General features: G+C 44.3%; 1 protein-coding gene across 5 annotated transcripts in view; it reads right to left on the bottom strand.

Moving 5' to 3' along the window:
- Positions 1–25,067, bottom strand: part of abhd18 (abhydrolase domain containing 18) — a 116,739-nt gene that overhangs the window by 77,653 nt on the left and 14,019 nt on the right. For 3 of the 5 annotated variants that reach the window (XM_038792419.1, XM_038792418.1, XM_038792417.1), the window contains 3 exons: positions 18,557–18,678; positions 16,920–17,004; positions 780–880 (listed from right to left, as the gene is read on the bottom strand). In XM_038792419.1, the coding sequence (XP_038648347.1) occupies positions 780–880; positions 16,920–17,004; positions 18,557–18,648 (278 nt within the window). In that variant the 5' untranslated portion in view covers positions 18,649–18,678. Of the gene's footprint in view, positions 1–779; positions 881–16,919; positions 17,005–18,556; positions 18,679–25,067 lie in introns of those variants that run through there. The other 2 variants (XM_038792420.1, XM_038792422.1) reach the window with 2 other exon arrangements.

Below are 25,067 nucleotides of genomic sequence, written 5' to 3'. Positions count from 1 at the left end.
CTTCTAAATTAAAGGCCATCAACCATGTTAAAAATTGAGCAGCAAAAACATGATCTCCTAAAAGGAGCAAATGTTAGCTTTGTCCCACAGCTTCCGACTAATTCAAAACATCGGGGTCATAACAACATTCAATCTGAAAGGTTTAAGGAAGCATTTTGCTTCATAAAAACCTAACCACTCCCCATGTCTGCATGGGTCTCACCTCCACAACCCAAAGATGTGCAGGGTAGGTGGATTGGCCATGCTAAACTGCCCCTTAATTGGAAAAAAAATAACTGGGTACTTTGAATTTTTTTTCAAAGAATATCATATCCATTTCATAGTGCTAAATGTCAATTGGAAGCTATCTTAAAAAATGTCAAACTGAAGAATTATGGCATAAAGTAGTCAAGTAACATAGCACATTAGTTTACTAATGTACTGCCCCTTAAAACGGATAAAAGGAGATTATCCTGCAATGTTTGGCAACACGAGCTTTTGATCTTGACCAAAGTATGAAGACCAATGCAAAAGGAAAGAAAACTCAAGAAAATAGCAAGAAATGTACAGGCAGTAGTCACAATTTGTGTTTGTATTTATGTCATACTAATAATGCAAATGAATGGAAACTTAATTGCATTAAGGACATTGTTGGAAAACACTGATCATTCAGGAATATAACAAGTACATCTCTAGCAGATGGATGCAATAACTATCATAAATAAGGAAAATTTTCACAGAGTTCAGAGGACAAAATGCAAGAACACTGAGAATTCAAATGTGTGTCTTTATTTCCTTACCTAGCTTTGACAGATTCAGTTGGCATTATCCCTGGTAGATAATGATCCAGTGGGGACACAAAGTGCCCATCCAGGATCTGACAATCAGCCTGTTCCTCCATCTGTAACAAACAGTTTGCAGTTACAATTCTATTCCTTCAATCAGCAGAAATAAACTATTTATTTTTTAATTTACATTTTCTCACTTCAGGCAGTGTCACACCAAACATATCGTCCCAGATTTTGGTGGCAGCAGTGAAAGATCAGCATTAGCTGTTCAACTCTTCAATAGCTGCCGACAAAGTTTTCACTGCCTTTTGAGTGTCGACTTGCTCTAATTGGGATCTGATCCAACACAGCACCCAATAAAAGACATCTGTGGCATCCAAGAGAAAGTCAAAAAACAGCAAGGACCCTCAACTAATCCTTGAGATAAGCTGTCCATGCAGGACATATAAATTTCATTTAAATTCTGTAAGAAAATGAAATAAAGATTGGGGAAGAGACACGAGATTATGGTAAAGAAATAAAAGTTTTATGAATGTCTCCAGCTCTAATTAACATGTGAAGAAATTAGACTTGACACTTAATGAAATTAAATCTCGAAGCCGAGGAAGGTTGTTTGGCAGTAATTATTACTTAACATGCCATTAAAAATTCACTTACTCCTGAATGCATTTGCCCTAACTTTTTTAACCGGGGTATCTTTGACAGCAAACTCGGATTTCACATTAAATGCACATGTGGATACCAGAAGTTGCTGTCATATTTCCTCAATTATAACAGTGAGCATTTTTAACCTCACCCTTATTAACTATGCAAAATTTGGACCAAACTTCTCAACCAAGAAAGCAGTCAGAGACCTTACCCTAAACATTTCCATTTTCGTCGTGAGATCCTAATCCACCAGTATCCTCCTCTGCCTAGCTGAACTGGTTCTTGCATCAAATGACTGCTCCTTTGACTCAATTCACTTCCTCAAAACAAAGGTATTGCTATGGAAACACATATGGCTCAGAGAATGCCTGCCCAACATGCTTTGGTCCAGTTCTACTCTGGATCCCTCAATCAACACTCGTTTCAATACACTGAAGACTGTATAATTGCCATTTCCTTCTCTTGCCCAGAACTGGAAGTTAGCAACTTTACTTCTAATTTCGACCCTTTTCTCAGCTTCACATCATCGTAAACGCTTCCCTGCCTCAATCTTTGTCTCGTTACAAAGATATGCTATACAAAATATTAATTTGTAATTTAATCAGCTGGTACAGGTAGTTATCAGTGACAAGAATACCAGACGATCTGTCCGCTCACGTTGATGCAACAATCAAGAAAGCCCAATAATGTCTCTTACTTCCTGCGGAAGCTAAAGAAATTTGGCATGTCTGCATCGACTCTCACAAACGTCTACAGATGTGCGATAGAGAGCATCCTATCCAGCTGCATCATAGCCTGGTATGGCAACTGCTCAGTCCAAGATCGAAAGAAATTGCAGACTGTGATGAACTCAGCCCAACGCATCACACAAACGTGCCACACCAACATTGATTCTGTATACACCTCTCGCTGATTCTGTATACACCTCTCGCTGCCTCAGGAAGGTAGACAGCATTATCAGAGACCCTTCCCACGCAGGCATTGCCTTCTTCCAGACCCTTCCATCAGGCAGAAGGTACAGAAGTCTGAAGACTCGCACATCCAGACATCAGGACAGCTTCTTCCCCACAGCTACAAGACTCCTCAACGACTCCCCCTCAGACAGATCTGTTCCCTGTAAGAATACTATTCACGATGCCCTATGCTGCTCTTGCTCATGTATTTGCTTTGTTGGGCCCCTTGTTCCACACTGTAACCAATCACTGTTTTGTCGATGTACCATTTGTCAATATTCCCTGTTGATTATTCTTGTGTCTACTATGTACGTACTGTGTATGTTCTTCCGCCGCAGAAAAATACTTTTCGCTGTACTTCGTTACATGTGACAATAAATCAAATCAATCAATCAATCAACCTAGGTGCAATGAGGTCACTTGTCGTCCCAAAAGTTATAAGACAAAAAAACCTTTAGTCAGGAATCTTCTGGAATGACAACTAGGTTCTGCACTGTCCTACCTGATGCAAACTTGCATCCGGATTACCTGGGAAACTACTTTGCATACTCTGCAGCAAACAGTGGTGATCAATGAACTGCAGAAATTGGCATGGCTAGTGGCAAGTCCCAAGAATCCGGAGTGAAAACCAAAAAAAACTCAGACATCTACTGCCATGACGCCTCAGATATAGCGAATGGCCATTGCAACTATTTTGTCCTTCTAAATGGGGATCCTAAAAACAAATTCTTCAAGCACTCCCAGAACTTTGATCAGGGAAACTTAAGATATTAGTACAAGAAGGGCAAAACAAAAAACACCTAACAAAAAATTAATTTAAAACAGCAGAGGTGAAGCTGCAAACTTTGAATAGCCCTGTCAGGTTGAGAACTGACGGAAAGCCACAAATAAGCTGCAAGCAGATGATGTCAGGCCCACCAGTTCCTGGAATTGTAAGTGAAATTGAATGCCACAAACAAGCTAGAGTAAATGCAGAAATTCAATCATGCAGATGTTTTGAATGGCAGTTGAGCTATGTTAATGAGCTTTTTCATATTTCGGGTAATATAGGGGTAAGGTGGTGCAGATGTTCTCAGGAAAATATACAGGTCGTGCATCCCTGATCCAAAATCTGCACTTTGAGCACTCTGCACATGCGCAACTCCCAACGCACACTCGCAGTATATTCAGAAATCTGAAAAATTCTAAAATCCAATACACACTCAATCCCAAGCTTTTTGGATAAGGGATTTTCAGCCTGTAGTGTTAAAATTGGCTTTACTCATTCACGCAAGATTTTCCTCACAATTGCGCTGGAAACATGGATATGCAATTATAATGCTGCTATCTTCTAAGGAGGTTATTGTGGCTGATACATTTAACTATTGAAATACCGGTGAGCTACTTCTATTTTGCAGTTGGCCATTACATCAAATTTTTTTTTAAAGACTGCATTTATCTTGCACATTTTACAGATGGTTGAAAGTGGGCAAACGCACCAGACTGTGTAGTGCCAACAGACTAGATGATGTAGAAAGGACAGGTAAGGTTCTCCAACTTGTGCAGCAGCTTATCTAGAAGAACAACTCCAAAATAAAACCTACTTCCTTTATCTGCTGTGTTTGCGGCACAGGTTTCACAGTTCAGTATTATCTGCCTCAGGCAAGAGAGTGTAACGGGCTCTTCACAAAACCTCACATGCTTAAATTGTCTCAAGGTACAGGTTTTCCAGCAAATCAAATCAACCAACACATCAGACTACCAAGTCCTAGGACAATGGGAAGGTGGCAAAAAGGCAAGTAGAGGAATATACTGGCAGTCTACAGTCATAAACCTGTACACAGGCCACCTCAGGGTGATAGTCGATCTCCTCAGATCAGGCTGATGTAGCATTTGTATCTCCAGAGTATATTTCTCTGCTCCCCTGCCTGGAGGAAGGGGACGAGAAGAAACCATGCTACTTCAAATAAGTCTTGCTAGAAACTAATATGCAACATTGTTCAGCACCAATGCATCAACAATGACACGCACAGTCAAGGTCAAAGAAGCATTCTACAATGATCTCAACAGGATCAGAGAAGTACCGCACCAGGACAAACTCTACCTACTTGGTGATTTCAATGCTCAGATTGCTGCAGGCTGTAATACACGGAGCGGAATAAAGGGACACCATGGTATTGATAGAGTAAAGCTCAATGGCCAGCAATTTGGAAAACAACCTGGATGTGCCTCAGATATAAATACTGACACTAGCTGGACCTCAGTATTGTACAATAGAGATTTCACAAGGATGTGTGCTCTATTCATTGCCTCGGAGGTGCAGAATGTTGGTCAGACTATCAACCCGTCAGGAGCATCATATTCTTGAAGATAATACCTAGAGTGCTAAGATGCAGAGTAAAACCACAAAGGAAGCTCGACATAACTCCCACAAAAGGCTTGGCCAAGAATTGGAACCGAAATTAGCCATTGAGCTTGCTAGTGTCTCAGTAGATAGCAGACATCGAAGATTCCTGATCAAAATTAAGGGACGTCATTCAGCACTGCATTGGACTCACAAAACATTATCAGCAAGTTTGGTGTGACAACGACCTTGATACTGCCAAACTAGTAGATGATGTGTATAATACTCACAGATGCTAGAAATTAAGGGATGTCACTCAACACTGCATCGGATTCACCAAACATAAGCGGCACGTTTGGTTTGACAAGAATGACCTAGATACAGCCAAGCTACTAAATGGCGTGAATAATACTCACAGATGCTACGTATGGGGAAAAAAAAAAATCACCGTTGAGAAAAAACACATACCATCAAACAAAACATACGGCCAATCGGAGGTAGATGAAGAACTGATCATGGGAGACCAAGACTGCAGGGCTTCAGCAAGCTGCAGAAAAAGCATGGCCTGAATGCTTTCCGAATATCTCCAATCTGTTTATGGCCCCAAAAGCAATTGTGCAATAACTTTCTCTCAGCAGACAACAACAGCTCCTAATGGAAAGGCATGAGGTTCTCTCTTGTTGGCCAGAGCATTTTAATAATCCCAGAACCAAGAATCCACAGTGTGCAACGATGCCATTGAATCACTTCCGCAACGCCGCGTTCTGGGCCAGGCCCTCGATCCATCTCAGGCCAAAGTCACCAAGGCTGTAGAACAACTGTCTGTGGGAAAGCCTCAAGTGTTGGGGACATTCCACTCACATTCAAGTGCAAAGGAACTCACATAGTTAGGAAACTCACTAGCCTCTTCTACTTAATCTGGAACCAGTGCATCATGCCCCAATATTGCAAGGATGCTTCCATGACTCATTTGTACAATGGAAAGGATGCACATCCATCTGTGACATTCTCAACAGGACTGTCACGCAACTTACAGACTCTACACCCAGAATCGAATCACAGTGTGGCTTTGTGGATGAGGAATTGTCGATATTTTCTTTGTACAAGTCAAATTTAATAAAAGTCCTGTGAACAGAACAAGGATCACTACATTGTGTTTGTTGACCTGATCCACGATAAACCACGAAGGGCTGGGAAAATGCAGTATACATATGGCTGCTCTGAAAAGATAATCAGGGTCTTCTGCTCATTTCATGCCATCATGGTCAGTATGATACAGAATCTTGCCTCTGTATGGCCATAAATTAGGAGGGGAATGTGCAACGAAACCTGGGTGTCCTCGTATACCAGTCACTGAAGACAAGTGTGCACGTAAGGCAGGTGGTGAAGAAGGCAAATGGTATGGTGCCTTCATAGCGAGAGGAATCGAGTACAGGAGCAGGGATGTCTTGCTGCAATTATACAGGGCCTTGTTGAGGCCACACCTGGTGATGCGTAGTTTTGGTCTCCTTATCTGTGGAAGAAAGTTCTTGCTCTACTGAGAGCACAGCGAAGGTTTGCCAAACTGATTCCTGAGATGGTGGGACTGACAAATGAGGAGAAATTGAATAGGGAAGGATTGTATTTGCTGGAGTTCAGAAGAATGAGGGGGGGATCTCATAAAAGCCTATAAAATCGCAACAGGACTAGACAGTAGATGTAAGAAGGATGTTCCCGATAGTGGGCGAATCCAGAATTGGGGTCACAGTCTGAGGATACAGGGTAGACAATTTAGGACCGAGATGAAGAGAAATCTCTTCATCCAGAGAGTGGTCGGCCTGTGGAATTCATTACCATAGGACGTAGTCGAGGCCAAAACACTTATGTTTTCCAGAAGCCATTAAGATATAACACCTGGCAGGGCAGCACGGTGGCGCAGTGGGTTAGCCCTGTAGCCTCACGGCGCTGAGGTCCCAGGTTCTATCCGGCTCTGGGTCACTGTCCATGTGGAGTTTGCACATTCTCCCTGTGTTTGCGTGGGTTTCGCCCCCACAACCTGAAGATGTGCAGGGTAGGTGGATTGGCCACGCTAAATTGCCCCTTAATTGTCAAAAATTAATTGGGCATTCTAAATTATTAAAAAAATAAAATAAAATAAAAATAAAAATAAATTAAAAAATAATGGGAAAAAAAGATATAGCACCTGGGGGCTTCCGATGGTGGCCATGGAATGAGTGGTCGCATATTTGGCAGCTCCTGCTCGTGGTGGTCTTTTTGTGGCCTTTACGCCGGTTTGTCACAGGAATTTTGTGTGAAAAGGTGCAGAAGTGAGAGCAGAAGAGAGTGACCCCTAGTTTATAGAGCTGCAGTCCAGAAGTACTCAGAAAAGAATGAACTAAGTGGCGGTAGCAGGTGAAGAGCGGACAACGCACGCGGAGATGGCGGATGGGCAGGGTCTGGCCCTGCCGGCTCAGCGGTCGATGGACCAGTTTGTGAGCTTTTTAAATGAGACGTTCATCCAACAGCAAAAGGAAAGTTTGAAGGATCTGGCCCGGGCGGTGGACTCGATCAAGGCGGCGGTTGACCATGTGGAGATGAGACTGGCAGCCCAGGGACAGGCGATCCAGAGGATGAGCAGGCGGGGGAGCAGGATGAACAGTCCACCTCGATGGCTGCAGAGACTGGACTGATGCGTGACCAGCACAAGAGACGGCTAGAGAAAGTGGAGGACCTGGAGAACCGTTCTCGGAGGCAGAACATCCAGATCAGCTGGATGACTGCTGGAGGGAATTGAAGAGTCAGATGAGGGTGCGTATGTTGGGAAGATGCTGGAGAACCTTCTTGTGGAAGGTAAGTTTGACCAGCTGTTGGAGGTGGATCGGGCCCCACAGGGCACTGATGTGCAAACCCCATGGGGGGGGGGGGGGGGGGGGGGGGGGTGTGCCACCGAGGGCGATGGTGGTACGATTGCATCGGTTCCTGGACAAGGAACGCAGCACGAGGTGGGCCAGGCAGATGAGGCAATGAACTTGAAGATGTCGAAATTCGGATGTACCAGGACCTGGGAGCAGATCTCGCAAAGAGAAGGGCGAGCTTTAATAAGGCCAAGTTGGCCCTGTACAAGAAGGGTGTAAAGTATGGGTGATCTATGGGGGCCAGGGGTTGTACTTGGGCTCGGTAGAGGAGGCAGCGGACTTTATGAAGGAGAATGGACTGGCAGAGGAAAGAGGACCTTGAACTTGGATTGAGGAGAACTGAACTATGTTGTGAAAAACTTTGGGTTTATGTTGTTCGGATTTCTTTCGTTTTTCGGTTCTGGTTGGGGTTAGGTCGGTTTACAGTGCTTTGTTAAGGGATATGGGGTGGGTCTCTGTCTTTGGACCTTGGGAGAGATTGTTTGTTTGTTTTTACTTCTTGCCTCTATTTTGACTGTTTGCATTAAGAGCGAGGGTGGGGGGGGAACTTTCAAAGTGGAGGAGGGTTGATGACGGTAGTTGCCCGATGAGTTTTGGGAGTTTTATAGTATATTATATAAATTGGAACCCCCAGGAGGTTATGAAATGATTTCTGGGGGGGTGCGGCGGCTGGAGTTTCCGAGGATAGATGAGGAGTTGGTGGAGGATTTGCAAGCCCCAATTGGGCTTGTGGAGGTTATAGACGGGCTGGGGGTGATGCAATCGGGCAAAGCCCCAGGACCAGACGGATACCCGGTTGAGTTCTATGGAAAGTTTTCCAGGCTGTTGGGGCCGCTCCTGAGTCAAAGAAGCTGGGAGTGCTCCCCACAACGTTATCGCAAGCATCGATTTCCGTTATTTTGAAGCCGAATGAGGATCCGGAGAACTGTGGTTCGTATAGGCCAATCTCCCTGCTAAATGTGGATGCGAAATTGCTGGCAAAGATCCCGGCCACACACATAGAGGATTGTGTTCTGGGAGTAATAGGGGAGGACCAGCCGGGATTTGTTAAGGGACTGCACCTGACCTCCAACATTAGGTGGCTCCTAAATGTAATAATGATAGCTGCGGAGGGGCGCGAGGCCGAGGTGGTGGTGGCCATGGATGCAGAAAAGGCCTTTGATCGGGTGGAGTGGAAGTATTTGTGGGACGCCTGGGAAGGTTTGGTTTCGGACAGAGATTTGTGGATTGGGTTGCTATATCAGGCACCGGTGGCAAATGCAAGGACAAACGGGGTTCGATCAGAGTATTTCAGTCTGTGTCGGGGGACAAGACAGGGGTGTCCGCTCTCCCCACTAATGTTTGTCCTGGCCATTGAGCCTTTGGCATTGGCGCTGAGAGCATCGAACATTTGGCGGGGGATAGTGAAGGGGCTGTGGGGGGGGGGGGGGGGGGGGGGGGGGGGGTCTCGCTCTATGCGGATGATTTGCTCCTTTAAATAACAGACCCGTTGGGGGGGAATTGCAGGAATTATGGGGATACTGGAGGAATTTGGTCGGTTCTCAGGTTACAAACGGAATATGAGCAGCAGTGAGGTCATTGCGATTCAGGCAAGGGGGCAGGAGAGGAGACTGAGGGAGATGCCGTTCAAAGTGGTGGGAAGGAGTTTTAGGCGCCTGGGTATTCAAGTGACAAGAGACTGGGGTCAGCTTCATAAACTAAATTTGGGCAGGCTGACTGAGCAAATGAAAGGGGACTTCCGTAGGTGGGACGTGCTCCCGCTGTCATTGGCGGGGAGGGTATTATGAAAATTACAGTCCTTCCGAAATTGCTGTTCGTGTTTCAGTGCCTTCCAATCTTCACGCCCAATGCATTTTTTAGGAAGATTAATGCAGCGATCTCGGTTTTTATATGGGCCGGGAAAGCCCCAAGGGTGAAGAAGGTCCTTCTTAAACAGGACGGGGAGAGGGAGGCTTGGCCCTTCCGAACCTTATTGATTACTACTGGGCGGCCAATATATCAATGGTTAGGAAATGGGTAGTGGGGGGGAAGGGGTCAGTGTGGGAGCAAGTGGAGGCGGCATCTTGCAAGGGCACGGGTCAGAAGGCTTTTTTAACGGCACCTTTGCCGTTCCCGCCGGATCGGTACTACACAAGGTAGTGGCAGCCCCAAGAGTGTGGTGTCAATGGAGGCAGCACATGAGACTGGAGGGGGCGTCAGTGTGGTCACCAATCTGTGGCAATCACCAGTTTGCTCCCGGGGGGGGGGTCTGGACGGGGGCTTCAGGAGGTGGCAGCGGGCAGGGATTGAGAGATTTGTGAATCTCTTCATTGAGGAGGGTTTCCCAAGCCTGGAGGAGCTAGAGGAGCAGTTTGAGTTGCCGGGTGGGAAGGGTTCCGGTACCTGCAGATATGGAATTTTGTCCGGAGGCAGGTCCTGAGCTTCCCTCGACTCCCACTAAGGGGACTAAAGGATAAGGTGACGTCTAAAACAGGGGTTGGGAAGGGGAGGGTCTCCGAAATATACAAGGAACTGATGGAGTGGGAAGGGGTCCGATTGGGGGAGGTGAAGAGGAAGAGAGAGCGGAAAGTCGTGTTATGGTAGAAGGCCCCAAGGAGAGTCAATGCATCCTCATCGTGTGCCAGGCTCAGCCTGATCCAGTTCAAGGTGGTCCACAAGGCTCAAACGACTGTGGCTCGGATGAGGTGGTTTTTTGAGGAGGTGGAGGACAGGTGTTGGGGGGGGGGGGGGGGGGGGGAGGGAGGGAGAGAGAGAGAAAAGTCCTGCGAACCATGCACATATGTTTTGGGCGTGTCCAAGGCCGAGGGGATTTTGGCAGGGATTTTCAGAGGTCATGTCAGAGGTCTTGGAAGGGAGGGTGACTCCGGGTCCAGAGATGGCAATATTCGGAGTGTCGGAAGATCCGAAGATTCGTTTGCATGTGATGGATCTGTTTTTAAAAATGTGAAAGTGTTAAAATTATAAATGCCTCAATAAAATATTTTCTAAAAAAAAATATAGCTCCTGGGGCGAAGGGGAAAAGCGGGATTAGGACGTCGAGTTGGATGATCAGCCATGATCATAATGAAAGGTGGAGCAGGCTCAAATGGCCTCCTCTTGCTCCTATTTTATATATTACTATCATCACATGCCTTTCTGGTCACCAAAGGCACCAGGCAAGGTTACGTAAATGAGTCATTCTGTTTGCCATCCACTTTTGGGATATGCTCTTGTAGACTCAAATAGTTCACAACCAATGGTACTTTCTTCAATCTGCAACGGTCAAGGTTCACACAGAGATCAAAGAACAGCAACTAAGTGAACTCCTGTTTGCCAACAACTGTGCACACCCTATGGATGGCATCCAACTGCTTGCTTGTCTCTTTGCCCAAGCCTCAGAATTCTTTGGTCTTACAAAATGTTTGAAAAAGATAGATCTTGTGGACCTGCTACTGACCACAAACTCCAAAACTCTACAGTCACAATCAACAGTGCACCCTCTCCACTCAATTCAGGGGTTCTGAGTATCCTTTCCATGACCACCACGGTGGACAATGAAATTACACTGACAAAAGCAAGTTTAATATTTGGTAGGCTCACCAACATGCTTTGGAAATACCATGAAGCTTATCTCAAAACAAAGACCAAAGTTTACCAGGCAGTGATTCTCACATCGGTTCTCTATGGATGAGAGGTGTGGACAACTTGCCACTTATCTGGTATTGAGCATGCCCATCAGAATTCAGCTGCACTGGGTTGGTCATGTAGTTCGTGCAGAGAATTGCCATATACCAAAAGCGGTATTCTACGGAAAGCCGAGCACAGGAACCCATACCATGCAATATCCCAAAGATTCAAAGACGTTCTGAAAGCCAATCTCAAAGCCAGTTTGAGCCCACCACATGGAAAAAAAAAAGGCTGAACAGATCCAAATGGGGAAATCGGTCATGGAACAATCTTAACATTTGCAGAAATCAGGGCCAGGTCCCTCCCTAAAAAGGACAAGAGAGCATACCACAAAGCTAGTGCATTCAACCACCCCTCTAAAGAAATCATATGTAATATTTGCAATCAGATTTTCAAAATAAGATTTGTTTTATGAGCGGCACAGTAACAGTGGTTAGCACTGCTGCCTAACGCACTGAGGACCCGGGTTCAATCCCGGCCACAGGTCACGGTCTGTGTGGAGTTTGCACATTATCCCGGTGTCTGCATGGGTTTCACCCCAACAACCAAAGGTGTGCAGGGTAGATGAATTGGCCACACTAAATTGCCCTTTAATTGGGAAGAGAATTGAGTACTCTAAAATTTATTGAAAAAATAATTTTAAAATTCCAAGATTTTTTTTTAAAAAGGCCTCACTCAATCATTTTTTTAATTTGTGAGTGCCCCGTTATCATGTCCCAAGTAACAAATTCTAGCATTTCCCTGCTACTGATGTCAGGCTAACTGGTCTCTTGTTCCCAATTTTCTCTCTTCTTCCTTTCTCGAATATTGGGATTACATTTTGTGCCTTTCATATCACCATTCTAAATTTAAGAAAACTCTGAAAGGTCAAAACCAATATACACATTAACTCTGTTGCAAATATTTCAAGGGTGTAAACCATCAGGTCCTGGGGATTTGTCAAGTTTTCAATCCCATTAATTTGTCCAGTATCATGTCTACTAATACCCTCAAGTTCCTCATTTTCACCGACCTTTATCTCCCTGCTAATTCTGGAATGCTTCTTGTGTCTTCGATCATGATGTGAAGATGGATACAAAGAATCAGGGGCAGCAGGGTAGCATGGTGGTTAGCATAAATGCTTCACAGCTCCAGGGTCCCAGGTTCGATTCCCGGCTGGGTCACTGTCTGTGTGGAGTCTGCACGTCCTCCCCCTGTGTGCGTGGGTTTCCTCCGGGTGCTCCGGTTTCCTCCCACAGTCCAAAGATGTTCAGGTTAGGTGGATTGGCCATGCTAAATTGCCCGTAGTGTCCTAATTAAAGTAAGGTTAAGGGGGGGTTGTTGGGTTACGGGTATAGGGTGGATACGTGGGTTTGAGTAGGGTGATCATGGCTCGGCACAACATTGAGGGCCGAAGGGCCTGTTCTGCGCTGTACTGTTCTATGTTCTATGTTCTAATTTGTTTAATATCGCTTCCATTTCTTTTTCTCCATTCTTATTTATCCTGCCTCTTTATGCAAGGGATCCTTTCTTCTCATGAAGTTTGTTCTTTTTACATGCCTATAGAAGCTTTTATAATCTATTTTTGTCACTAGCTAGTTCACTCCTCCCACCTTATTTTCTCTATCAATTTCTGGTTCATCCTCTACTTAATTTTTAAATCCTCTCAATCCTCAAATTTATTACTCTTTTGGCAATATTACAAGCCTCTTCCTTTAATCCAGCATTATTGTTAGAAGTTTCCCGACTAATGTTGGACTAACTGATCAAGAGTTACCCGATGTCATCTTTTCTGAACAGAGCCTTGGGGAATTTCAATTAAAAAGGAGACTAGAGTTTGGTTTGTATACCATTTTCCTATCATCTCCAGTAACAATTCAATCTGTATGGTAACAATATAAACAAGGGTACTCAATACATGGTCTACCTCAGAAGAGATCCATCATCTCAGTTAATTTACAATTTTCTACGTAGCAAGCTCCCAATCTCAAATATGGTATCACATAGTGTTGCCTGGTGCTGGCTTAATACTGGTCCATGGAGAGGAAAATATTGAGCAGCAACACATTCTCAGTACCTTTGTGTACCACCTCCCTGCATCAGAGCTCAGGGTGCAAGGAAGATGTGAAAGGAAATAAAATGATCATCTAAAACTGAAACCCGCCTTTGTTCCTATTTTGGGCAGGTGGTTTATAGGTACTTGCATATGAAATCAATGGAACTTGATTTGCAATCTCCCCACCCAAATTTCTTAACACTACTGGTTCTGTGATAACCCTGGAGTAGCCAGTGCCAGCCAATGATTGTTGCATATGTATTTACATTGAGTATAAGTACATGCAAACTGACAACCAGTTTTATCTCTTCACCACATTAAGTTAATGAAAAAGTGCTTAGAGGGGCTACATATTGTTCCATAGAGATTGGATCAGTAAGTCGTGAGTCACTCTTTCTTAAAAAAAAAAAAAATTTTTATTGAAAAATTTTGTATTTATAAAACAGCGAACCGCAATAAAATACCAACAATAACAATAATGATAACAGTCATAAACATTCGCCCATCCTCAATGAACAACAAAACATATTAACAACAACTTAAATTAACACAATATTAAGTTAAATAACCATAGAAAAAAATAGAAGAAACAATAAAGAACACCCCCCACCCCCGGTTGCTGCTGCTATTGACCAAGATACCTATCTTTGAGCCAGAAAGTCCAGAAAAGGCTGCCACCGTTTATAGAACCCTTGTACTGATCCTCTCAGGGCAAATTTGACCCTCTCCAATTTTATAAATCCCGCCATGTCACTGATCCAGGTCACCACACTTGGGGGCCTCGCATCTTTCCACTGCATCAAGATCTTCCGCCGGGCTACTAGGGACGCAAAGGCCAGGACACCGGCCTCTTTCGCCTCCTGCACTCCCGGCTCCGCCGCAACTCCAAAAATCGCGAGTCCCCAACCTGGTTTGACCCTGGATCCAACCACCCTCGACACCGTCCCCGCCACCCCCTTCCAGAATTCTTCCAGTGCCGTGCATGCCCAGAACATATGGGCATGATTCGCTGGACTCCCCGAACACCTGGTGCACCTGTCCTCGCCCCCAAAGAACCTACTCATCCGAGTCACAGACATATGGGCCCGATGCAGCATCTTAAATTGGATGAGACTAAGCCTCGCACAGGAAGAGGAAGAGTTGACTCTCTCCAAGACATCCGCCCAAGTCCCATCCTCTATCTGCTCCCCTAGTTCCCCCTCCCATTTAGCCTTCAGCTCCTCCACTGACGACTCCTCCAACTCCTGCATTACCTTATAAATGTCAGACACCTTCCCCTCTCCGACCCACACCCCCGAAAGCACTCTGTCCATAGACCCCTGCGAGGGCAGCAAAGGAAATTCTTCCACCTGTCGCCTAGCGAACACCTTTACCTGCAAGTATCTGAACATGTTCCCTTGGGGGAGCCCAAATTTATCTTCCAGTTCCCCCAGGCCTGCAAACCTCCCGCCAATAAACAGGTCCCTCAATTTACTGATGCCCACCCTTTGCCACCCCCTAAATCCCCCATCAGTGTTCCCCGGGATGAACCGATGATTTCCACCTAATGGAGCCTCCATCAAGCCCCTTGTTTCCCCCCTATGCCGTCTCCACTGTCCCCAGATTCTTAGGGTTTACAATACACCGGGCTCGTGGTACACCTCTTAGGAGAGAGCGGCAACGGCGCCGTTACCAGGGCACCCAGGCTCGTACCTCTACAAGACGCCATCTCCAATTCTTTTTGACGGACTGCACACTCCCCACCAACGACAATGGCAGCATGTCCCACCTCTTGAACTCCTCCTCCATCTGATCCACAAGCCTGGTGAAATTATGCTGTGAAGAGTCCCCCAGTCCCTGGCCACCTGCACCCCCAGGTACCTAAAACTCTCCCCTGCCCTCCTAAGCGGGAGCCTACCAATTCCCTCCTCCTGGTCGCCAGGGTGCACCACAAACACCTCACTCTTGCCTAGATTTAGTTTATAGCCTGAAAAGGTCCCAAACTCAGCTAGCAGCTCCATCACCCCCGGCATCCCTCCCACCGGGTCCACCACATATAATAGCAGGTCATCGGCATACAACGACACCCTATGTTCCTCCCCACCCCGCACCAAACCCCTCCACCTCCCTGAATCCCTCAACGCCATCGCCAACGGCTCGATTGCCAATGCAAATGTCATGAGTCACTCTTGACTAGCTGTGCTGCCTGACACAAGTCATGATCGAGTCAGAACTTTCTCCAGCTCAACATTGGTAAGAGTGAAGCTACTGTTCAGTTTTTGCCGGAAACTCGATTCCAGCCTCTTCTTGGCAACTGACCAAAACTGAATCCAACATTGCACAGCTTCAATGTCCCGTTCAACCCTAGGCAGGCCCTCAGATTCAAAAATCTGCTCATCACCAACATAATTTATTTTCACCTACTTAATCGCCACTACTAGCAAAACCCTCAACCATATCCAACAGACTTGACTTGTTCAATATCCTCCCAATCAGCCTCCAAATTCCTCTCAAACATGCTCCTATTCATCAGCAACAGTAGCACCACCATCCAATAAATTATTTTAGAGTACCCAATTCTTTTTTCTCCCTGAATTAAGGGGAAATTTAGTGTGGGTTGTGGGGGTGAGACCCAGGCATACACGAGAAGGTGCAAACTACACTTCGACAGTGACCCAGGGCCGGGATTGAACCCGGGTCCTCGGCACCGTAAGGCAGCAGTGCTAACCGTGCCTCCCTGACAAATCATTTCATGGCCCACTATCCTCCTATGATAATAATTATCTTTATTACTATCACAAGTAGGCTTACATTAACATTGCAATCAAGTTACTATGAAAATCCCCACACTATGGCACCACACTATGGCACCTGGTCGGGTACACTTAGGGAGAATTCAGAGCGTCCAATTCACCTAAAGAGCACGTCTTTCGGGACTTGTGGAAGGAAACTGGAGCACCCGCAGCCATCCTCCTCCATGTCAATATCCCAGCACATATTTTCTGCTCTCAAGTCTGAGGCAGAATTTGCATGCTCCCTCTTCATCTTATTAATACCAGCACCAAGGTGTCTTGAATTCATTTCCTTTCCTAAATCTCTCATTTTGGCTCGGTTTCTCCATAGTTTTGAGAATATTTTCAAAGATAACAGTTTTAACAATGCTTTTGGTCATCTCTGCTAACCTCTCCTAATTCCCAGTGTGTCCGATGTGGCCTACTCTTAAACTATTGGTGCAAAAATGCATCATGATACAAGTGAACTCAGCTGGAGACAAACGGGGCTGCATGCGATTGGTATATAAATTTGGTAGAGAAAACACCCACATAAACCTAAAGTGGTTATCTGCACTGCACTGGACTATTCATAAGATATTTTGCATGAGCGAGATCAGATTCAGTGCTAGTCTGCTTTTACAAAAGGAGACCAATTTGATTTGAATGAAAATCAAAATCGCTTATTGTCACAAGTAGGCTTCAAATGAAGTTACTGTGAAAAGCCCCTAGTCCCCACATTCCAGCACCTGTTCGGGGAGGCTGATACTGGGGCATACAAGTTAAATTAGGCAAAAAAATTATGTTTTATCTTATCAACAAAATAATCAGAAACAAATATAGTGCACCTTTACAAAAGGTAATTTTGTCACTGAACGATTACCTTGTCAATGAATATGGGGTAGTCTTTTGGAACCAACTGTTGACATTTTTCTCGGTTTCCTATCATCTTCCTAAATTCAAACAACCTGCAATAAAAAAAACAATAAAAAAGAACTGATATAAAAATATCCAATTTAATGCAATTCCTATAATCAATCCGAGTTATAACTATAGGCACCCAAAGGTGCAAAAAACCATTTAGTTGCTTATTTGCAACTGCAATTTTCAAAATTTGATCACCGATTGTCATCAGCTACTAATAATAGCAAAAAAACGTTTGGCTTTATAATTTAAGGCATTAAAAATCTAAGAATAAATCTTACAGATTTTTAAATTAATCCAACTAAAATCTTTAGAGCAAATTAAGCCAGCATATGATGCCACACATTTCTAAAACCCAATCCCTGTAACCAACTGTAATTCAACCTATTCTACTGAACTCCTAATTTCAGTTACTTCACCACCAAGACACAAAGTATATCAGAGATATTTTCCAATGAGGGTTCCCTTTCCTTGACTTCCTCGCTCACACACAATGTGGCTGGTTTGAGTATGAGTAGACTTATCAGGCAGACGAGGTGAAGTAAACAACAGAGTTCATCGCTTCTTTCAATCCCTTCTTTCTACAAATCACAGTAACTGCTTTTATTACTAATACCCTGTGACTGTTGTACAATTATTCAAAAGGGAAAATGCTGAAACAAGTGAACGCTATGCATGCTATATACGTATGCACAGGATGAAGTTTAAAATTGAAAAAAATCTTACCCACCCCAGATTTGGGCAACTGCTCAGGATCCACAATAGGTAGAAAATGGCAAAGTTAGTGCAGGATGGACATAGCAAGAACATTGGAACGTAGAACACTTGGAAACTTGCAGCACCCACTTGAAAATTTGTACACCAGGTAAAAGATTATCTAATACATTATAAGGAATGCAGTAGTACTTAGGCTGCATCCCATTCATTATTTGTAACTGATGCACACGAGTCGTCCGATCAATTCATTCATCAGATATCACACTGTAGATCACAGCTCACCAGAATAATTAGAAGGAAACTTTTAAAGTTACATAAAAAATTTGTTTCGCATATTTTCCCCCAACCACCAGCAAATTCTATCTCCACCTCTACTATTCTTTGGTCAAGATGAGCAACGAGTCTGAAAACCAATCTCAGACACCAATGAGCCTTATAGCAGTTGAAAGGTGCTATGTTTCAATACTGCTGAAAACGAGGGAATCATTTTCCCACATGCCACGAACAAATTTGAATTAAAAGACATAGAATGGCTTCACAATCAGACCCTCAAATCACAAGGACACCAAATCATGTTGCATTGGGCAGCACAGTGGCAAGCACTGCTGTCTCAGTGCCAGCGACCCAAATTCGAATCTGGCCTTGGATGACTATGGTGTTTTGCACTTCGCACACTGTCTGCGTGGGTTTCCTCCCACAGTCCAAAGATGTGCAGGTTAGATGGGGGTTACAGGGTTAAGGGGACAGGGCGAGTGAATGGACCTAGACAAGGTGCTCTTTCAGAGGGTTGATACAGGCCAATGGGCCAAATGGTCTCCTTCTGCACTGTAGGGGTTCTAAGGAAGTCAATGAATGACAAACAGCACCATTATACAGTACCTTCTAAGATCATCCGGCTTTCCCCATCCTTGAATGAAAAGTTTTGAAAGAAGGAACCGCCTGTAGAGAACGTCCAACTTACTGACACCCATCCGAAGGAGCAATGACTCTTAATAGTGCATCTAATTAAAAGAAAGACTCATTACTTTTTTTTTTAAATCATAAATCACATCAGTATCTACATTAGGGATAATAAAATGGTTACTGTGGCCAAAATGATTGAAGAAAAATCAAATGAGAAAAATACATTCATAAAATTGAGTTATTCCACAGAAGAGTGTACAGTGGTCAAGCAGAAATATCTGGCATTTTACAAGTTACTAATGTCCTACACTACACTACCACAATTACCTAACATCAGTTAAAATATTGTTAAAATACTCCAACGCTCAAATAAACACAGAAACCCTGAGTAGCTCCCGATCTTGCTGAACCCCAAAAGTCACAATTTTGCCCCATGGAAGTGCCGATTATCTCAATACACTTTTAAAAAATTTTTTAGAGCACCCAATTATTTTTTTCCAATTAAGGGGCAATTTTGCGTAGCCAATCCATCTAGACTGTACATCTTTGGGTTGTGGGGCGAAACCCAAAGAAACACGGGGAGAATGTGCAAACTCCACGCGGACAGTGACCCAGAGCCAGGATCGAACCTGGGACCTCAGAGCCATGAGGTAGCATTGCTAACCACTGCGCCACCATGCTGGCCTCACCTCAGTCCACATAGATTCCTTAAATAGAATCTTACAGCACAGAAGTTAGCCATTTGGGCCCTCATGCCTGTGCCAGCTCTTTGAAAGAGCAATCAAATTAATCCCAATGCCCCGCTATTTGCCCACAGCAATGTGTCTTTTTTTCTTTTACAAGTAAATACAATTTCCTTATCAAAAGTTACTATAGAGCCTCCTATCCCACCCTTGCAGGCAGTGAATTTGAGATTATACTGCGCTGCATAAAAATATTCCATCTCGCCTCTGGCTCTTTTGCAGATCATCTTAAATTGATTCCCGATTACCTACTTTACTCGCTGTAGAATTTTTTTTTTTTTTTAAATCATGCAATGCGTGCACGCGTACGCGGCCGGGGGGGGGGGCCTCCACTGGCATGGCCATCATTTATTTATTCTTTTTCTTTTATAAATTAAGGGGCAATTTTGCGGGGCCAATTCACCTATCAGACACAGGGAGATGCAAACTCCAGGTCAGGATCGAACCCGGGTCCTTGGTGCCGTGAGGCAGCAGTGCTAACCACTGTGCCTTAAGTACATCTTTTTTAGTGCACATTTAAAATGTCCTTGAGAAGGTGTTAGTGAGCCTTCTTCTTGAACTACCGCAGTCTGCCTGGTGTTGGTATACCCACAATGTTGTTCAGTGAGATATTCCAGCATTTTGACTCTGATTTGAAAGTGTGTCATATTGGGCCTTGAGCTTGCTCAGCAATTCAGTGTTTTTCTCCTGAATTCCATTCCCAGCACGCTTTCCCCCATTCCCTAAAATACATTGATTGCTGTCTTGAATATACTCAATGAATCAACATATACTCTCTAGTGGACACTCTAGAATGGAAAGTTCCAAAGATTCACAAGTCTCTGATTGAAGAAATGTCTCATTTCAAACCAGAATGGTTGACTCCGTATCCTGAAACTATGATGCCTAGTTTTAGATTCTATAGCCAGGAAACAGCCTTTCAGCATCTACTAGGTCAAACCCTCAGAATATCATATATTTCAAAAGAGATCACCTCACATTCTTCTAACTCCAGAGAACACAAGCCTATTCTACTCATACTCTCCTCAGAGACCACTCCTCTCATTCCCAGGAATCAATCTCCTTCGCACAAACAGAGTCAAAAACAGCTTCTTCCCCGCTGTTACCAGACTCCTAAATGACCCTCTTATGGACCGACCTCATTAACACTACTCCCTGTATGCTTCATCCGATGCCGGTGCTTATGTAGTTACCTTGTGTTGCCCTAGTATGCATTTTCTTTTATTCCTTTTCCTTCCCATGTACTTAATGAGCTACTCGCAGAAAAATACTTTTCACTGTACCTCGGTACACGTGACAATAAACAAATCTAATCCAATCTAATGAGGTCTTATTACCCCCTCTCCAGGCAGATATTTCTTCTCTTTATTCAAGACATGACCTCATTAAACCCCATATAAATGCAGCAAGATTTATTTATATATTCCATCCAAGGGCAGCACGGTGGCCTAGTGGTTAGCACAACCGCCTCACGGCGCTGAGGTCCCAGGTTCGAATCCCGGCCCTGGGTCACTGTCTGTGTGGAGTTTGCACATTCTCCCCGTGTCTGCGTGGGTTTCGCCCCCACAACCCAAAAAATGTGCAGAGTAGGTGGATTGGCCACACTAAATTGCCCCTTAATTGGAAAAAATAATTGGGTAATCTAAATTTATTTTAAAAAAGTATATATTCCATCCATCTTGCAATTAAGGTTAACATACCATCTGCTTGTTGTACCTGCAGGATATTTCCCTTCATAACTCTGAACACCTCTACTGAATTACCCCTCTACTCTTTCTGCACCAAGGAGAACTGGCTTTTCTTATATCTCAAAATGTGCCATCGCCAGTAAACTATCTACAAAGTTTTTAATTTATTTCCCTTTTCAGTTAAAATCAACCGACATGTTAGCAAAGCAGTACCACCATAATTTTGTGACAAAACAATCACAGTTCGTAACATTACATCACATGAAACCACTAAACTCTACCAGGTTACTAATGGTCAAATAGTTGTGTCACTATGACCTTGTCATAATGGCCATAAATTTCCAATTGATTCATAATAATTATAGCAACTTTATAACAGACTAGGGAACAGGAATTTGAATGCTCTTGGTAAAACATTAACTAAAGGGGAAGATAGATCGCTGTGATAGATTTGTTTTGTGAAATTTGGCAGATGGAGCAAATTGCAAATGTTTTAAAAATAAAATATTTCTATTGAATGGTAAATTTTTACACTATACAACAGATGATTGAAACGGAATTATTTACATGATTTTCCTTTTTTGGCACTCCCTCTCCTCTCCTCTACCTACCTACACCCCCCCCCCCCCCCCCAAACCACCACCACCACCCACCTCTCCTATTCAGGCTCCTCCCTTACATTCCCCATCCCCTCCCCTCTGGTCTCCCTCCTTGCAAGACACTTCCACTTCGTCAGGAGGTGCACCATGGCCCCCCTTGCTTTCATGCTTCCTAGCGCTAGGTTTTCCCGCTGGTGTGGTGCCCCCCCCCCCCCCCCCCCCCCCTCCCCCCCTCCCTTCCGGGGCTGATTTTTCCCCGTTCCTATTCCTGATGAAGAGCTATTCCCTCCGTCTCTTCTTCACCCTCTCCTGCGCTCCACTGCCCATGCCCTTTCCGGTGTTGGGCGTGGAATGGACTGCCTCCTTTAGGAACTTTCAAGCGGTTATTGGATAGGCACATGGAGCACACCAGAATTTCAGGGAGTGGGATAGCTTGATCTTGGTATCGGACAAGGCTCGGCACAACATCGAGGGCCGAAGGTTTGTGCTGTTCTATAGCAAGGTAGTACTGTCCCGCGCAAACATTGTTCAAGTCCATCACAGTTCTTTTTCTCCGTTGCATCCTCAATGCTGCCTCATATGCTCCTTGTCCAGGCCAGTTGTCCGCCGGGGTATTGAAATAGTGTTCCTTGTTTTGAAATGTAACCCAGAGCCTGGCTGGGAATAGCATTGCAAATTTCACTCCACTTTTGAACAGGGCCGACTTTGCCTAGCGAAACCCGGCCCTGCGCTTTGCCAGGTCGGCCACCATGTCCTGGTACACTCGTATTCTATGTCCTTCCCAACTGCTCGCCAACGTCTGCCCATTGCAGTATCTTCTCCCGATCCTGGTATCTATCTAATTTGGCAATTATTGCCCTTGTCTGCTCCCCCGCCTTGGGCTTCAGTCGGAGCAATCTGTATGCCCTGTCAATCTCCGGTGGCTTGGAGAAGTTGTCCCTCCCGACTAAGTTGCCCAGCATCTGGGCCACATAAAGTCTATTGGGTCCCTGCCCTCAGTCCGGATATTCTGGCGCCGAGAAGATTCTCCTGATCCTTGATCTTTCTCTTCAGTCTCCCCCAGGTTGCGAACAACCTTTTCATTTCAGCCTCCAGAGCAACAATCCTGTCGCTCTGGTCCGTCAACATCTTTTCAAGCTCTAGGATCGTTCCCCCCCCCCCCCCGAGCTTCCAGTTTCTTCCCCATTCTGTCCAACACAGTCTGCATGGCGACCAACGCATCCGTCACCTCCACCTGGATCACTTTTAATCGCCTCTCTCTTCGTCATCAATTCCTTCTTCAGGAATGTCTTCCATCCATCTCCATGGCGGGAGGGGAGGGGGGGGGGGGGGGGGGGGGGGGCCTTGCTTCAGTCATCGGTCCTTCCTCTCTCCAGGTGGCCGGGGACCTCTCGCCTCGTGGGTCCGCCAACTCATTCACCTGCTGCTTTTGGTCTTTTCCTCCGCTTTTACCTTTTCTGCGGCCTCTTGAGCTCCCATTCACTGGCATATTGCACCTATTCTCTCCCTTTCGGGCTAAATTTGTTTAAAAGTGCCTATTTGATTGTATTCTGGAGGGGAGCCATCTGATGTGCGACTGCTCAGCACATCCCCATCACTGGAACGCCAAATTGCAAATTAACTTAATCTTTAACATGAGCCGCCAATGCAAAGGATAAGTACAGATGGTAAAACAATCATTTAGTACAGGGGTGGGCAAACTACAGCCCGCGGGCCGCATGCGGCCCGCCAAAGGTCTTTATGCGGCCCACCAAGTCATTAAAAAAAAAAAAAAAAATTTTTTAAATAATTTTTTTTTTAATTTTTAATTTTTTTTTAAAGGTTAATGGAGGGGCTGTTGGGTTACTTACTGGTATAGGGTGGATACGTTGACTTGAGTAGGGTAATCATTGCTCGGCACAACGTCGAGGGCCGAAGGGCCTGTTCTGTGCTGTTCTATGTCCTATATGAGGCGCCCAGAATCATAACCGGGTGAAGTAATTATTTTACTTAATATACTACGCGGCCCTTTAAAATTGTGAATTTCTGAATGTGGCCCTTGCACGGAAAAGTTTGCCCACCCCTGATTTAGTAGCATAGCAACCATCCTCTGCTACCATTGCTAAGCTCAGATGGTATAATATACGGAAAGCAGGTCTTGACATCTTTGACCCCCAAGTTGTGTTCAGCAATTACCTCTCCAACATAACAATAGTGCCACCTGTACACCCTTTATATTTGGTGCAGTCTATTAAACAATGAAAACGCGAATTCCATCTCAAGAACAAGGGCAAATCAACTCCTCACAGACTATACTTATAAACTGATATTCCATTCTGGAAAGCCATACAAATGAATAGGGTGAGAAAGATATTATCTACAAATATTTTCAAACATTTAAGATTTTTGAAACTCAGCCTATTTTTAAAAAAGCCAGTTGTATCTTTTTCTTCTCCGATTATTTAGTCACTGCACAAAATTATTCTTGACCACCAAATATGTTCAAGAAAGAAGAAAGAATTATTTTTGATTCAGATATGATTGCCATATAAAAAGGAAAACAATAAAACATCACAGACTGCATCTACAAATTTATGATCAATGATGAAAATGCCCAAAAAAGTTTTAAACAGTTCTCATTGTCAAACACAGATATGATTAACATAGGGTCATACGCAGGTCCCTGGACAATGTTAAAAAAAAACCACCTACCGTATATACTCGCGTAACCTTCGATCTCGCGTATCATGCGACCCCTAAATTTTCGGCCCAAAAACATGCTTTTATGGTATACCTCATGTATCATGCGAGTCACTTTTTTGACATGACAGCTGACACTCAGGTAAGCTTTCCGCCTAAAACTGCCGAATGAGAAACAGCTGTTTTGCTGTTTCTAATCACGGAACTAAACCCGATAATAAACAGTCACGGTACCTAACAGGTGACACAATCGACCCTTAGCAAAAATGGAGAAAAGATCAGCGAAGAAATATACAGCCAAATGGAAACTGCAAGTTGTTGCCGAAGCGGAACAAAGCAACAATGTTAAAGCTGGAAACCTGTTTGGTGTCGGAGAAAGCTGTGTTCGAAACTGGAGAAAGCAAAAAGAACAATTTTTACATTTTAATAAATGTTAAATAACCAATGTTTTCCTGTTTCATATATCATTATGTTCAAAAATAAATACTTGTATAACAGTTTCATTGACTACTGGATGCTATTTGACTTATCTTGGCCAGCACTTCACACCCGCAATTTTTGTATCTCGCGTATCATGCGACCCCCGAAATTTAGGCTTCAAATTAGGTGCTCAAAAGTCGCATGTTACGCGAGTATATACGGTAATAAAAGAAATAGAAAAGTCACTATCCAGTCACATACCCAATTAACTGTCTATCTTATATGTTTAGATTCAGAATTAGAGGAACTTATCAAAGTCTAATTTAGACTCGTGAGTGGATAGTTTTACTAAAAAGGT

The sequence above is a fragment of the Scyliorhinus canicula genome, chromosome 3 (assembly GCF_902713615.1).
Source record: "Scyliorhinus canicula chromosome 3, sScyCan1.1, whole genome shotgun sequence".
NCBI lineage: Eukaryota > Metazoa > Chordata > Chondrichthyes > Carcharhiniformes > Scyliorhinidae > Scyliorhinus > Scyliorhinus canicula.
The sequence above is the reverse complement of the archived record's forward strand: the minus strand, read 5'-3'. Positions and strand labels throughout refer to the sequence as shown.